This window comes from Meleagris gallopavo, chromosome Z, assembly GCF_000146605.3.
Source record: "Meleagris gallopavo isolate NT-WF06-2002-E0010 breed Aviagen turkey brand Nicholas breeding stock chromosome Z, Turkey_5.1, whole genome shotgun sequence".
NCBI classification, from domain to species: domain Eukaryota; kingdom Metazoa; phylum Chordata; class Aves; order Galliformes; family Phasianidae; genus Meleagris; species Meleagris gallopavo.
In genome coordinates, this window is record NC_015041.2 from 51,722,747 (window position 1) to 51,739,532 (window position 16,786).

General features: G+C 37.3%; 1 protein-coding gene across 2 annotated transcripts in view; it reads left to right on the forward strand.

Moving 5' to 3' along the window:
* TTC37 (tetratricopeptide repeat domain 37) overlaps window positions 1–14,295 on the forward strand; it is a 44,021-nt gene extending 29,726 nt beyond the window's left edge. For both annotated transcript variants that reach the window (XM_010726045.3, XM_010726044.3), the window contains 9 exons: window positions 212–265; window positions 361–472; window positions 1,752–1,880; window positions 2,508–2,629; window positions 4,345–4,503; window positions 6,693–6,845; window positions 8,901–9,031; window positions 10,100–10,223; window positions 11,175–14,295. In XM_010726045.3, coding sequence (XP_010724347.1) covers window positions 212–265; window positions 361–472; window positions 1,752–1,880; window positions 2,508–2,629; window positions 4,345–4,503; window positions 6,693–6,845; window positions 8,901–9,031; window positions 10,100–10,223; window positions 11,175–11,252 — 1,062 coding nt within the window. In that variant the 3' untranslated portion in view covers window positions 11,253–14,295. The remainder of the gene's footprint in view (window positions 1–211; window positions 266–360; window positions 473–1,751; window positions 1,881–2,507; window positions 2,630–4,344; window positions 4,504–6,692; window positions 6,846–8,900; window positions 9,032–10,099; window positions 10,224–11,174) is intronic.
* The last annotated feature ends 2,491 nt before the right edge of the window (window positions 14,296–16,786 follow it).

The following is a 16,786-nucleotide window of genomic DNA, read 5'->3' on the forward strand; positions in this document are numbered from 1 at the left end:
TTGTGGATATGTTCAGATCTTGAATGTCTCTTCATAATTGTTTGCAAGAGATTTTTAGTATTTTCCTTTCCTATAGAACAAACTACGTTATGCAAACTTTGTATATCTGATTAATGTATGTTGGGGAAAAAAAAAAATTGCTTTTCATTTTTTTTGTAAAATCTCTGAATTAGTCATATAGTCAATTCTTTTTTTTTTTTTGATCTTACAGGCGGGAGCTGTGGCAGGAAACATTGCACATGCACTTGATTTAAGACATGGAAAGGTTTGGCTCACTCTTAACTTCTAGATTTTACTATTTCTTAAGTGAATTCCATCTGATCATTTAGATTACAATGCTGTCATTCGTCTATTTTATAGGATGTCCTACTGAATGTTGCAGTTAATCAATTGGCAGCAGGATGTCACATGTTAGAAAATGAGAGAAACAATCCTCTAAAAAATATTCAGAAGGCAATACACATCTGTCCAGGTACCCAAATGCACTAGTGATGTTTTACTAATGAGAAGCAGAACCGTTGTGTTAACAAAATGCCCGCTTTTTTTTTATTGTTGTTATTTCTCTTTGTCCATATTTATTTTTTGGCAGAACGTTTAAAAACAGAAATTTAAACTTTTGATGCAAGTTTAGTCTTTGTGAATTCAATCAGACAAGGAAAAAATCCCTGAGTTTTAAGAATTAATTTGAAAACCTGGGCAATTTTTAATCCCACAATGGAAGAAGAGAGAAGTATTATTTTGTATGTAAGATAAAAGGGAAAATCACATGTTCCCACAGTGTCAGTGTGTCACACTAAGCAGAAGATATTTATTCATTTAGCTTGAGAACTTGGATATTTTCTATTACACCATGCTGGTTATGAACTGTAGGCAGCTGTTCACCTATTGCTAAATGGCCATCTTCAATATGTTTGTAAAGTGGTGGGGCTTTCAGGACTTCAAAGGGTATCTCTTGGAAGTGATAATAATACGTAAGACATACAGACATACATCAGTGTAGCCTCAAGTTAAAAAAAAAAATAAAATTAATTACTTTCCCCCAAGTATGCACAGGACTATTATGGCTATTCATAGGCATTATACTTTGCTTTTTACTTTAGTGAAGTAAAGTCTTCAAGCTGTCTTTTGTTTCCTTGACAAAATTAATCATCTTTGGGCTGAAAACCTAGCTGAATTTCATAGTTTATCTCTGTCTGATTCACTACATAGGCTGAACTCTGCCAGTCAAACAAAGGTGCTCTTTACTGGGCTAAGTCAGAATAATGCGGAGCTTGAATTAGTTGACCCTAGAAGTAGGAATCTACGGCAATCACAAAAAGGTTAACTTGCATACCAGTGGCTGAACTGTATAAAGTCCACATGAGTAAAAGCTGAAGAAAACATCTTGGGATTTTTCCTGCCACTGTTATCTAGCATTAGAAGGTACTCAGGTTTAGTCTGTGTAGTTGGAATCAAGCTGGCACACCAATGTTTATACAAAAAATGTATTAATTGGCTTTAGAAACCACGTCTTTGTTTTAAGCTTTGAGGAAGCTCATTTGCTAGAGGCAGATACTTTTCTGCTGCCTTGGGCTGAGCTGCTGTAAGAAATTCAGAAGAAATTCAATTGCCTTCTTGTTATCTCTTACTTAATAGTGTACCATTTCATTGATGGCTGTGTCTTTATGCTTAATCTGGTAAAGACCATTGTAAACAGACTACCAGACTTCTAGAATGGGCATGAGTTGCTTGTAACCATTGTTTTCTTCTAGATAATCCTTCTGCCTGGACAGTGCTAATGGCAGCCTGTCATGCCGAAAACACTGTTGTCTGTCTTAACAACACTCAACCGAAGCGAACAGATCTAGAGATGACATTTGTATCTACAATTTCAGCCAAAAGTAAGATATAAAATATTCAGTTAAAAGAAAATGAAATAAAATGGAAATGTCCTAAGCTTGTAATACTGTTACGAATTTCAGAAGCATGTTTACGGGAATTGCTTAGTAGTAATTTGAGCAGTAACTGTATTTTTTCCTCTCATAAAAATCCACATCCTAATGTAGAGGTTGGGTTAATTACTTAATTGTAGCTTGTGTTTCCACCCAGAGCCTCAGATGCATCTTTTAAATAGCACTTATTTATTCTGATACCTAAACAAGTAGATCATCATATTACAAGGGGGCACTGTTGACATGAAAAGTCTAAAGTGCTCCATGACTTCTCCTGTAGATAACTAACTTTGATTAATAGGTGTGTGTTGCATGATGTCTGTGGCATTTTGAAATGCAGAATTAAAATTTTTTGTTTGATCAGTTATTCTCAAACTATTAACTCAAATAGTGGATTACTTTTTCCATCTTCTTGTTTTTAATCTTGTCATCTCTTAAATGTTCTTACTATTGAAAAAAACCATGTCACACTGATACTCCAGAAAAGTTCTTACTTCCCAGGTCTGGAACATGTGACATGGTATGTCACTATAGCATACACAGTAATCTAGTAAAGTGTTTTATCTTCTTCTGCAGCTGCAGAAAATAACCTTCCTCGTAATTACATCCAAACTCTTGAAGACTGGTCTCTTTGTCAAGCTATCACCAGTCTAGAAGAGAGTGGTAGAATCTCAGAAGCTGAAGCACTTTGTACCAAGGTATGACAACAGTATATGGGCAGAATTTTGTGGAAATTTTATGTACATTTTACGAACAGATAATCTTTAACGTAGCAACTATTTGTTCTGGCAGAGCTACAGCTTGCAGTAGTTGTTGGCATACCACACTACCACCACTACCAAAGTACTGACTCTGTCTGCAACACTGTAACTTTCTGAACAGTTTAAGCAAGCAGTGTAATGAATGACTAAACTTGTTCTTCTTTTCTTGCTTTTTTGTATTAGCCTAGTGTTAAGCAAAGCATTACAGAAATTTGAGGCAAGAAATCCTGGCAGGGGGACTTTCAGGAGACTTAACCATCTTTGGGTCTGTAGTTAAGTTGCAGTGGTACCTATTTCAGATCTACAAGTAGATGCCACAGGTTTGATCATTAAAAGGAAACATCTTGATGCAACACATTTGGGAAACTGGACTGTAGCGTTAATATGTTTCAAGTGTGTGTGTCTGGTTGTCTTCATAAACAAAAGGCTAAGCAAAAGATAAGCAAAATAGCAGTTGTATTCAGCAGCACACATCCTTGACTTTTAGGTAGAAAATTTGCTAATCCTAGGCAGATGTGCTCCTTGCCTAAGGCATTTATATATTAGTATTGAAATTAACTAAATCATAAAAATGAGATTAAGCAAACATGCTAGTTTTTTAGAGGAAGATACTTTCCTGTCTATTGGTTTGCTTGGGGGAGGGAATGTTTTCCTTTTCTGATGACCTGTCTTACGTTAGAAAGTATGGGAGACTTCTACAAATACAAGCTGATATGTGGGGCAGGGAGGGATTATGGTGTTGTTTGCTTGCTTTTTTTTTTATTAGTTACATAGTCTGGATAAAGGAGTCAGTTCCTGCAATTTGTGCAGAAACTAGAATAAGTGTGTCTGTTACAATTAACTCTCACTGAGAGTTACAGAACTTAGGATTCTCAGTTTTTATAACTGTCATTGATGGGTCAGACCCTGCATTCCTTGAATTTCACACTTTCTAACAGGAAAACTAGCACAAATGCTAATAGCTTCTATTCTCTTTCATTAAGCCTCTGCATATATGTGCATTTTTCAAACATACAGCTTATTAAGGAATTGCTGTTAACATATTTTGCATTTCTTAAAAAATGAGTGAAATGTGCAAATGCTGTTTCTTAGAACAGATCTGGCTTGAGTTAGGGTTTTTGGATATGTCGTAATTTAAACAGGTAGAAATAACACATAATGTGACTTGGAGAATCTTCTTCTTTCTTGTGAGATAGATAAAGCAGCAAATGAGTAGTTTTCTGTCATTCTTTAATGGAAATGCTTAGTTAAATTCTATTCCAGTGAGAATTAAGTACACTCACTGAGAGAACTGAAACTGCTTGGATCATTCTTCAGATCACCACTGTATGTTTTTTGGGATGACTTTCTTTTTTTTTTGGCCTTGAACTTGTAAAAAACAATAACCAGAAGACTGCCATTTATCTGTCTTTCAGAAATCTTTAGTGGTAGGACAGGTGTAAAATTTAAGGTAGATGAGAGAGAAAGAAAAATATTACTTATTTCCACGTGTCAATTTCTGGAATACTTCACTGTGCAGAGCAGGGAGAGATGCCACCTTGCAAGCATTCTGAGTATGTTTGCAGTGCTATTTTCTGTAAAGATTCAATGGGGTAAAACAACAGTATCTTTTGAGATTTGTAAATGATAATTTTGATATAATGTGGTTTTAGGGTTTAAAGAACTGCCCTGAGCACCCAGCTCTGTTTCTGCTTTTGAGACAAATTCAATGTAAGCAACTGTTGCAGTCTCACAAAGAGCTTCCAGATGGCATCCTGAAGGAGCTTCACAAAACAGTCATGACCAGTTCATCTTCCATTGCAGCCTGGCAAGTAAGTGTGTATTCTCTCTCTAATTGTGGTATACCACCGCTTACAGTGAGCTCTGAGCAGAGAATGTCTGCTATATGAGAATTTTTCACTGGTTGCTTTTATTTGTCCAGAAATAATTTGACAGAAATCAGCTAATTTTCAGTTCTTCATAAAACTGTAATATTCTGTTAATTTTCTTTTAATTTGTGAAATAATGATAATTGTTTGTAAAGTCAAGCAGATGTGAAGGCAGAAATAACAATTAGAGATTAAAACCTGACACCTGCATCTTTAGGGTTATATGTCTTGACAATGCGAGTCAAAACAGAAAAATATGTATATAATCTTTATATCCCATAAGAAAAGGTGGAGGTAAGTTGTGTACAATTCCTTATTCAGGATATGAAATCCTGAATAAATCTCTTCTGTGTTTCATAATTTTCTGACATCAAGTGTCATAATTCTTTTGTCAGTTGGGACTGAGGAAAAGAAGAATCCTTCTCAGTAGTAGTGTTCACACCCTCCCTTTCGTGGAATTACAGAAGATAATTTTTTAGTTAAAATGAAGAGGCTGTAATTTGGTTCGTGTATGGTGAGACAATCTGAGGAACTGGCTGAGGATGTCAATACACCTTTCTGGTGATGCAGTATATGTGTATATATATAATTTTTTTTTAACTGTTGCTTTTGGTTACAGTTACTGGCTTCCTTTACAAATGTTAGTGTGTGTAGAAAAATTCTGAAAACTTCCAGTGGTGTTCATGTAGCTGTAGGAAATACGGTGCTCTTTGCCTGCTGAACACATAAATCTCTCTTTCCAGCAAGTTTCTCTCAAAGGTGATTTCAATCCTAAAAGATAAGAGAGAGACTGCTATAAATACCAGTAGTTACGTCCATTGTTACAAGGCTGCAGGTCATCTTCTCTTTTGGAACATAGAAGTAATATTTGTAGAACAGTGCTTTTTTGGGTATGTCTTTCATGGAATCGTAAGATTTCGTGTTCCTGAACAGCTGAACTCATTCAGGTTATTGGATTTGTAAAACACAGGGATATTTGAGCCATGACTCTATCCTCTATTAATTTAATAATAATTAGTGGAAAATGGAATTAAATCTTATATGTTCTTCATGCATCTCTTGCATAGCCAAGTGTCATCTGCTTACAGATAGGGAAAGGGGATGAATTAAAAGAATGTGGGTTTTATTTTGTTTTAGTTTAGGCCATAGATAAGATGCCTCTGGGTAAAATCTCTTCCGTCTTCAGTTAGAGAAGATATTTCTCAGGGCTTTGGTAATGATCTGGAAAAGCTTCTTGGCTGCTACAGCTGTTCCTAATGGATAGCTCTTTGCTTTTGTGTTTTCAGACTTCCTAAAAGTTTGATAGATGCTAAAAGGAATATGTCATGATACCTTAGAGTTTTACTTAGTTACAGTGACCGTTAGCATAGCTTTTTGTTATTAAGTTTTTGGTGCATGTCTGAAATTTTCAACAGGATTTAGGAGTTCTGCTGATTGTTCTGCTTTTTGTGCTATAAAATTGTCTCCTGTATGGATGTCCTGTTGCACAAAGCAGACTTGCAGCTTGATGTCAAGATGCACAGTCTCATCAGTACTAAAAGAAGGAGCAGGTAGCAGGAGCAAGAAACTCTCCGCAGGACCCATGATCTACTTTTTGTCCCACATAGCTCTTCCACATGATTGTGGTTTGTAATGAAAATGTAGCCTGAGTTATACACTCCTCATCTGAGCTGAGACTCACACTGGAAGATCTTTCATGTTCCTGAAATTGCTCACTTGGGTGGAAAAAACTCTGTTCCAGAGGAGAACTCTTTTCCCCTCGTCTTAACTTTTAGGAACAAGTGAGGCAACACATAATGCTCTTCTAGTCTGGAGAATGACTTTCACAATGCCAATTGTAATATTTATTCACTTATGAGCAATCTCCAGATTAAAACAGCTCTCAGACAGTTGGATGGGTGTCAACTAAACTCTGAAATACGTTGCTGATGAGATGTACTGCTGGCTGTGCAAACAAGAAAATACATTTCCCTGCAGGACAATGCATTATGTTGTTGGAGTGAGGGTGGGGTGGGTGGTGATGTTTTAGCCAACAACTATACCACAGAACACTTAAAATTTAACTAAATTATATCATCTGAAGAGATGAGTGTTTTGTTGGTTCCATAACTGATTTTGTTGTCTATTTTCAGTGGTTGGCAAAAGTGTATCATTCTCAAGGAATGATGGTTGGAGCAGAGATGTGTTACAGAAAGAGCCTGCAGTTGGCATCACAGCAGGACAACTGGAGTGGGAAGTTATCCAGTCTGCTCAGGCTGGCTATGCTTGCAGTGGAACTCTGCATGGTAAGATAATCAAAATTATATAACTGCATGATGTAACAGGAGTCCACGTAATGTTGGGCTTCTGCAGACTTTCTCTGAAATTCCTGCTTAAATGTCTTTGCATTTTATGAATGACAACTTGATTAATGAATAAAACAGGATTTCAAGGGGTAATTTTTAGAATGTCCTTTTGTTAAGTGGTTGCTGTGAAATAATCATGTAGAATTACTGTGTACATAGAAAGGCTTGTTTGATAAGAATTGTTGCTCTAATTGATTCAGTTTGATCATCAAAATTGCAGTGTCCTTCAAGTCTCTGTTGCCTTGATCAGATTACTGTCTTTAATAAATGTTTTTCCTATACTGCTGTCTGGAAGCTTCAGTCAGGTTTCAAGTAACTTCATACTGTATGGTCACTTTTAGATCTGCTGCCTTGCTTTGAAGTATAAAGACAATGTAAGGAAAGTACACATTGCGATGTAAAGAAAATCATCTTACTTTTACTTTGCATTGAGCAGCCAGGTGAACATAACTCGAATTCTTTGAAAGTATCTGTTCTCTTTAGGTACTATTACTCTAGTAATTTGAAGTGCTCTGGCGGGCTTCTTTAGAGGTGATAAAAAAGGTAGATATTGGTTAATCCTGGCTTATGCTTTGTGTTGTATTTTAAGAGGTTACCAGGTACCAGCAGGTGCATCCAAATTCAGGCAAAGGAACTCCACACATCATGAGTGTTAGTATAAGAAAAGATAGTCAGTTTTACTGGGGTTAAACTGCAAAACTTTGCTTCTGGGGGGGGGGAAAGAGTCTCCTCAGTGTAGATAAATTCACGATCTGTGTGCTTCAAGTGACAGGATTATTTCCTCCCATAATTCTTCTGTCGTTTTTCCAGTAGTCTGCATCAAATTTCTTAAATATCCTCAGTACCTGCTCAGGTCTCAAGGTACTCTTTAACTGAATTAATACTATTTCTTCAGATGGTGGACTGAATTACCTAAGGCTATTTGACTTTGTTTTAAAAATAGAATAAATGTGATTATCTTCTTTCTGCTTTTCCATGAACAGAACAGTTTATACATGGATTTCTGTTAGGCCTCTGATTAGCTCTGGCTTAATTAATTAATATGCAAAAGGCTGATCAAAACCTTGGCACCCCTTGAAGCAAAACATTGTTTGCTGTCCAGACAATAGCAAGGTTGTGTTCTAACTTGTCACGTCAAAAGTAATGCCTCCTACTTATTTTCTCTACAACAGCTGCAAAGAGCAGAACAGCACCCTTTGATAGAACAAATTCTCAGCTACAAAACACTCTTTATTTTAAAACAGTCATCACCATTAGCTATGCGTTTCTGCCAGTGATGAACAAGAGCCAGCATGATGCACTTATAAAAATCTCCACCAATGGAGGTGACATGTTGCTGCCACTGCTGAATTGCACCACCCACCACCTCACTGTGCTGACAATGAAATGTGATGGAATGTTGGCATGAAGGCTCAGCCTCTACTACTGCTGTACCACCAACATCCGCCTCTGGACATCATGGGCCAACATGATAAAATAGGAAGCATTACTTTCAGAGCAACCCTCATAATAATTATTTTGCTGTCTGTAATCATAAGCAAAAACACAAATAACTTGCTCCATAACTGTTTTATTAGGTAGTCACCATCTTGGACCTGATTTTTACTGCTAGTAATATCTATTGTTATATTCTCCATTCTCTTCTGGGAATGAATTCTACTTTCTAATATCCTCATGTAATGGGATAAAAGTTCACAAAACAAAGATATTGGCTGATCAGAAACTACTCAAACATGTTTGGAAAAGACAAAAAGGTTCTTCACATAAGAGGGCACGTGGAATGCTAGCAAGGCTCATCCAGGAAGACTTGATGTAATTTTTGCAGGCTCTTCTAAACATTTTTTTTTTTAAAGGAGTTGCTTACTAACTTGACAAGTATTTTATATAACTCTGAACAACTTGAAATAAGCCTTCTCTACAGAGACCTGCAAACAAATGATTTGTACTGCACACTACAATTAAACCCTTTCTCTTTCTTTTCTTCTGTTTTCATAGGCTAATGTCTCAAATGAGCACTGGCCATCCTTGGTTCAGGAGGCAACAACTGAAGTTTTGAAACTCTATTCCTGTCCCTTGGCAGTTCTCCTTCAAGCACTTCTTCAGTATATTCGCAAAATGGGAGCAAGGTATGCAGTCTGGAACACATTGTCTAAAAGTATTTGCTTGTCAGAATTAAAAATGCCCAAGTGGCATGATGGTTGTATCTAACCCCTAGACCAAAAAGAAAACTGAAAACGAGTTCTTGAAATAGCATGACAGTTAAAAGGGAGAGCAGAGAGAAGGGGCTAGTAGTGTGGGGAGTAAGAAGCAGCAGAATCTCACTCCTCTTCTGAAAAAAAAAATTGTAATGACCTGCATACTGTAAGTACTGGAAGGCAACAATGAGTTCTTCCCCCAGCTGGAAAATCAGATTATTTATGAAGGGCAGGTGTCGTGAAACAAGAACCAAAGCTGCTTGCACCACTGAATGAATACCATATCCTTAAACTTATTTGCCAAGTTTTGCCATATTTCTAATAACACAGTGAATTTGGAAAGGGTAACAGTTGGGTATTAGCTGGCAGTTTTAGAAAGTAGTATCAGATAAATAGATGTAAGACCTTCTGTTACTCTATTCAGACTTTCCTCTCTCCTGCAGTTTCACATCTTAGTTCTGTGTTTTGGAGAAACTGCTCTGAGTTTTGGATTAAATATGTTTGTATATAATGTTCAGTTCTGTTGAACAGCTAAAACTCATCATAATAGCTGCTGCTTGCAGGAGCAAATGTCTTCTGAAAGATATATTTTATATAGAAAATATCTGTTGTATTTGAGATCTGAGGTTGTGCTGAGTTTGCAGATACCAGATACAGTTTTTATCACAGGTGCAGTTTTTTTCATGTTATTTGTAGCAGTTATAAAATCTGCTATTTCAGTCTGTGTAGTTACTAGTTAAAGCAGTAATATGAATGTGAAATACTAAGTATAGCAATAATGGCAATATTCCTTAGCATTCCAACTGACAAGTAGATTTCCAGATACAACTATGTAGGAAACAAGCAAACACACATTTCTGCTTCCTCACTGGTATTTCCATAAAGGATTTCCTTTTACATTATTTCTGGTTATTATTACTTACAGTTGGATAGTGGTGTGTTGCACCTAGTAAATGAAATTTTGTAGTTGATGTAGATTGTTTTTCATTGTGCTTCTAGAGAGACTCGTCGAATGTTGGAGAGAGTGGTTTACCAACCAGGGAATCCAGAAACCATTGTGTCTGTGGCTCGTTGGTACCTCATGCAACATCTATATGCCAAAGATGATTATGAATTAATACATGTAAGACAATTCATTCTATATAGAAATGCAATCGATTTTCATTTTATTTTGTGGCTGTAACTTCTAAGAGGGGTAGAGAGAGATTAGGGAAGTGATGACTCTTCTGGTAGAATACAGTATTTAAGGATTCCATGCTGACAAAACATACCTCTGTTTGTATCCAGCTGACTTGAAAGTCTTCAATTCCTCCATGTGATACTAATGAAAATCAAACAGTAAAATCTCTCTGCAATCAAAATCATAATTTTTGTATTTACGATTTTTATTGTATTTGTGATGATGCATTATTTTTCATTCCTAATAAATGGTGCATTATTTTATGTGCATAGTGCTATACACATTGATTTGGTAAAATTTGCAAATCCACAAAGTTGTTTAATATGATGGGAGGTGATTCACTTTGGCTGGTAATTGGAATCACTTTGCTACTCAGATTCTGAATATGCAAATAGAAGGCGTGGAAAGTAAATGGAGAAAGGTTAAATTTAAGTGGGGAAGGCGAAAGGAAACCTTGGCAGTTTTAAAGAGAGAGAATGCTTCTTTTTGACTAATTTAGGTTTATACAGATGCATTATAAGGAGGAAAGTGTGCAGTGACAGGGAGATAGGTCTCACCTAGACCTGTTGATGTCATTGCCAGCAGGGAACTTATTTATACTCAACTTCAAATGACAAATGATGCTGCTGTAGTGCACTGTAAGTGACTACAAGCTCAGTAGGTGACTAGAGTGCTTTTCCTAATAAAATGTGTAATGCCTTAAGTGAGCTGGTGTGTCACATTAAATATTTCTTATTTCAGTCTGGACTTGCTTGTTACTTAATCTTTTAGGAAAATTGAATAGTAGAAATTAATATGAACTAATTTGAATTAATATGAATTAGAGATTTCCAGTTAAATACTAACATTAAACGTAAGAAATTCTCAGTGCTTCTTTGCTTGATTTCTCTTCAGGTACTTGTAGAAAACGCCAAAGCTAATGGGGATATTAGAGCTCTGGATCTACACAAGAAATTATCAGCAAGTGCCTAGTATGGACCATCTGAAGTGGAACGTCTTCTGTTCATGCAACTTAGTTGGGCCATCCTTCAGGAGTTCTGTGTGGTCTGGGCTTTTTTGTTTTTGTCTGGTTTTATTTCTTCTTGTCAGCAGCAATTTTTTTTTGAGCAAAAGTAGGTTGTTCTTTTATTGACATAAGTCCCATCATAAAATACACTTCACTTGAAAGAAAAAAAAAAAGCTGATTTTTTTGTTTTGTTTTGTTTTGTTTTCTTCTTCTCTGAAACCTCAGTACTGTTTGCAGTAGAGATTTATCATCTTTCCCTGTTGGCCACTCACAAAGAAGTACAATGTTGACTGCCTTGACAGTGATGAAAGTTTGAGGGGGTTTCAGTTTTCTTTTTTTTTCCTGGAACAGTCTTACTAGTTAATTGACAGCAAACTTTTCTTTCCTCCCAGATATTGTAAAACATGCAGAAATTTAAAATGTTTTGCTTTTGTTTTGCAACTGAGAACCAAATCCATTTACAATTACATGTGTGGTGTCAGTTTATACACTTTGTTTTTTGTTAGCTAACCTTTATTGCAGCAGTGTGTCTTTTCCCACCAATGAGGAGGGGGGAGTGAGCAAAATCCACTGCGGGGCTGAATTGCTATGGAGCATGTTGGTGGATCATAGAGTTTGGTTACTCTGGTTCCCTTTTCCCATGCAAAATTCCAGTTAAAATGTGCAGTTATGCTTACCTGTGAAGTAAACATATTTTCTCAGTAGATAATGGTTCCATTACATATGGGATGTCTAGGTTTAAACCCTGGTACCAGAAAATCCCAACAGTTGCATGTCTTGAAACAAAGGTTCACAATTCTGGGATATACCATATTTTTTTGTGGGATTTCACATGAGTGTTTAGCAAGAAATTGTCCACGAACAGTTCATTAGTGGGGAGTATCCTCTTGGAAGTTGGGAATTTATTTTTTGTTCATCTATTATACTATCTGGATTGGACAAAAAATACTTAAGGGACCAAACACTTTCATGACAAGAGAGGTGACGGTGAGGTTAGCCACCCCACTCATTAGTAACTTGAATTCACCCACCCAGAGATAAAAGGACAATATATTCATCTTGTAGGGGTTCACCATGAGGTAAGGAATCCAACAATGTACAACATTACACAGGATCTCTAGTTCTCAGGGATAGCACTTCTGCTTTAGTATCTTCTTACAAGGCATCTCTAAATGTCCACTTTCTTCAGGCTGCAAGGGAGGCATTTGTAGTTCACATGCAGAGCTCTTGCTTCCAACACGTAACATACTGTATCTTTTGAGGTTGTATCAACTAGAAAATAATAGGTAACTGGAGAGGGTGTGTACCAAGTTGTTCTGCTATACTCCTGAAATGGGAATGAGTTACCCCCCACCCCGTCCCCACCCCCTCAAATAACTTTTTTATTTCTGCATGTATTTTGAATACACTTCTGGTTTAATGTTGCTGTCTTTTGACTTAGATAATTTGTGAGAAGTTTAACCAAATGATGGCAAATTTAAGGTCTGCAGCTGTTGGGATGCCTCATTCTGTTTGATTCCAGATTTATTTGGATAAAACCAGTGATGATTGTGCCCATGCCAGGTTGACTGGGCTTATCCACATTCCCAGTTTACTGAGATAAGATTATATTCTTACTCTATGGATATATAAACTCCTCCTCTGTGTGCCCATCATCTTCCTCATGGGGTTAATGCGTGCTGCAAATGGTCTTGTAGTTGATCTGTTTATGATTTCAAGGAATCAAGCAGGCTTCAGATTAGGGGATTTGTTCTGTTGGGGTTAGCAATTAAAGACAGCACTGGGGAAGGCAGTTGACAGACTGTTTCTATTATGCATTAACTCAAGGCAAGCATCCTTCCACAAACTCTCAGTCAATTCAGACTGGATCCTCCCATCTCCAAGGTGTCCAGTACCCCTAGCCAATAGGCAGCTCATTAAGTTAATGGTCATGGCTCCATAGGGTCATCAGTAGTTATGAAAGCTTTGGGCCTCACCTTCCAACAGCAAAACTCAGTTGCCACTCTCCACACGTATTCTCTCATTTTCTTTCCAGGACTTTTAGACATTTTGGCTGCCAAGAATGGCACCATCTAGGCAACCTGCCTTTCCTTATCCTGGCCATTATCAATAGTCTCTATCTTAATTACTGGCTTTGTTCTTGGGGTAAAGTATTTTTTGGGTACTTTCCAATTCCTTAGTTGTGTACAAAGTACTTGGGCCTGGTTTCTTGATCATCTGTGCCAAGCTTGTAAATGGCAGCCGACTATCCAGAACAGAGTCAAGGTCTGTCCAATCAGGTGAGCTTGTCCTTCATCCTCTAATTCAGACTATAACATTTTCTCTCAGTCTGATGTATTGGACAGAGCCATGAGGAGTTGCTGAGTGATACTGCATTTGGCAGTTAGCTGGCTCTGCAGGGTTTTCATTTGTTCCTGCAAGGCTTTAACCATTTTATCACTAGTTTCTTTAACTAGGTGCCTCTTCTGTGCCATCACTAGTGCTAATCCCAGCCCAGCATATACGATGGTTTTTCCTTTCATGGACGTGCTTCTCATTCTTTTGTAAATGTAAGTGTTGCAGTCATGTTTGTTACAGCATTTGAATCATACCAACTAACGCAGGCTCTTGCCATCCCTGATGGAATGGGGCATGCCTTATATTCCTTAAGCTTGTCAACAAGAGGAGGGCAGTCAGGCATCAGCATTTCCCAGGCAGCCATGGCTTGCCACAGAGAAACCTATCTTGGCATATAGCTCAGAGGTCACTTTCCAGTGCTCCCTCAGTACAGTCACTTTGGGACCAGTCCCTTATGCAGTATATCCCTCTGACTGTGGGCTTCAGCAAATATTCTCAAGAAAAACTTCTGATCATTAGGGACAGGGTCATATTTATACTGTGCGTAACAGGCTCTATTTATGTCTTGGTGATTCTTCTGCTGACTGCTTAATTGGATGAATCATGACGGTGGTACATGATGTTATTTTGCCTTTATGTACATGACAATAAAAAATAAATCAGTTATTCTCATCCGTTAGTGTTATCACTAGTGATTTTCAAGCTGCTGACAACAGAGTTGTGATACCTGTCCATTCCTAGATTACAGTCTCTTAAAGTTTCTGCACATCCAGAAACATCTTATGATGGTTGGCATCTCATGCTAGAACTTCCAAGGCATGCAGTGCACTGCTGACATAGTAGGACTGGACTGAAGGCACAGTTGGCTTCAGTACCGCTTGCACCTGGCTTAAAGAAAGCAGGATGCTGAGCTGTGATGGAGGAAAACCATAGGGCCTACCCACTAGCACATCTTGGCTACCAGCCATGCACAGTGATTGGTGGAAAGTAGGTGCAAGCCACAGGCTACCACTGTCATTTTAAACCATAACGCTAAGCTCAGTAGGATGGATTTTCTGTTCTGTGGAGGTGAACACTCTGAATATCAAGAAGTCCTCCTCATCTCCCATCCATCTCAATACCTTACTTTAAAAAGACTTTTTCTGATAAATTTAGATGGATGGTGGTTGTCTTCACAGCCTGCTGTCAGATAGGCCTGAGCTATCAGTAACTGCATATATTAAAAGGGAATGTTGCAGAAGCCAGACTCGTGACTCTCAAGACTAGCTGTAACTTTTTTTAGCTTGCTGCTATAAATAGCCTTGAAAAGTGCGTACAGCCCACAGTTCCTATCCTCATGTATGGCTTTGATATTTATGCCTCCTACTGTAGTGGTGGGAGAGCCATCATAGCCAGCCTGGTGACAGCATGCTAAGTGGCTGCCAGCCCTTGTTTTTAGGGCATTAAGGAGAAGTTCTTCCACTTGAGTATTATCCTATGCTTCATTCAGCATCAAACCCTTTTAACAGCTAGGAGAACAAAGGAGTCCAGGCCACAGAGACCAACTTAACTAACAACCAACAGTGAATATTCTGTGTATTTTTTAAAAAAGTTCAGTGTTCTTCAGAAGGCTTAGAAGTTAGTAACTTTTACTGTGATCAATAATGAACTCCTTGAACAAGATAATTAAACAGCCCAAAATCATATTATGTGCCCTTAGGAAAAAAAAAAAAATAAACATCTCTCTACCACCTACACAGCAAAAAATCTTCTAGGATCATGAGTTTAAGTTTCTGTAAAATCAAACAATAACTTGTTATCCTCAATAATGTACAGTCTCTAAAAAAATCAGAACTAATAAAATCACTACTGAAAAAAATTGTGAATTCATGCAGGTGGAGACAGCCCTATAATTTATATTATCATAGAGCTCAGCTTTGGAAATCTAAATGCTATACAAAGGCACATGAGCATCACTGAGATGGAGGACTGAGACGTGGTTAGAGATTTCACCGACTGGAAAGTTGTACATTTGGTTGCTACCAATGTAAAGAGGAATAAAAAAAGCTCCAATTATATTTTGTTCTATTATGTTATCTTACATAAGGCAGAATGGAATGAGATCTAATAATTTCAAGGTAGAGCACCTGATTACATCAGATATGAAAGATTTTATATGCTGCTTACATTTCCCTTTCTAAGCGTGAGAAAATGGCTTCCTTCTGAGAAGCTCATCTATTTGGACCATGCAAGTTGTGACCATTCATTCCATTGTCTGTATTTCTCTTGCCTTGGATTTTGTTCAACTCTTCCCTCAAGATGGTACCATGTAGCACTGCAATTATACTGATTTAGGTATTCTTGCCTGACCTTAGACTTTAACAAAGCTACAAGTATTTACTTACGTCTCTCACATAGTTTTGTTTGATACAGAAGTTTGGTTTAGATTAGCACCTTTTATGTCAGAGAAAATGTAAATGTTTTAATTCATAGATACAAAATTGGAGGACTATTTTAGTGATTCACAAGTCTACCTTTGCAAGGATAATTTACATGCATAATAATTTACATGCATAGCCCATTTGAACTTAGTTATGAATGTATAGAATCCAACTTTTCTCCGAGACAATAGACAAATTAATTCTTTGCCTATTGAGTTAACTAGTTAACAGTTAACAGCTGATAGTTAAATAACTTTTTAATTTAGTGGGATCATTTAAAGATTTCAAGTCTATGCACGATGAGCAATGATAAATATTGACATAACTGCTTTATGCAATGAAGTCATTCAAACGGCAGCAATGCTCCAAATATATATTCAGGTGTGATCTTACTTTCTAATTGGGCCCTCAAGCTCTTCCAGTATAACCACACAAACTAGTACTAAGATAAAGCAATTTTTGTCTGTGGCCTACTGCCATATAAAAAGAATTGATAAATAGGAAATACATTGCAATATTTTTGTCCTTTCCTCTGTCCCAGGGCTAGACTCTGAAAGTTGTCCATCTTTTTTTTTCTGATGACTTTTGGCACCACATACCTTAGGAAGGGCATTCATCAATAATCTTTTTTTTCTTCTTTTTCTGCTATTCCATATATAGAGTAGCCATAGTGCTCATTGGGGAGGCAGATACACCATGTCACATCAACTACTGTTTTGCTGCTAGCAAAATACACGGGCAAA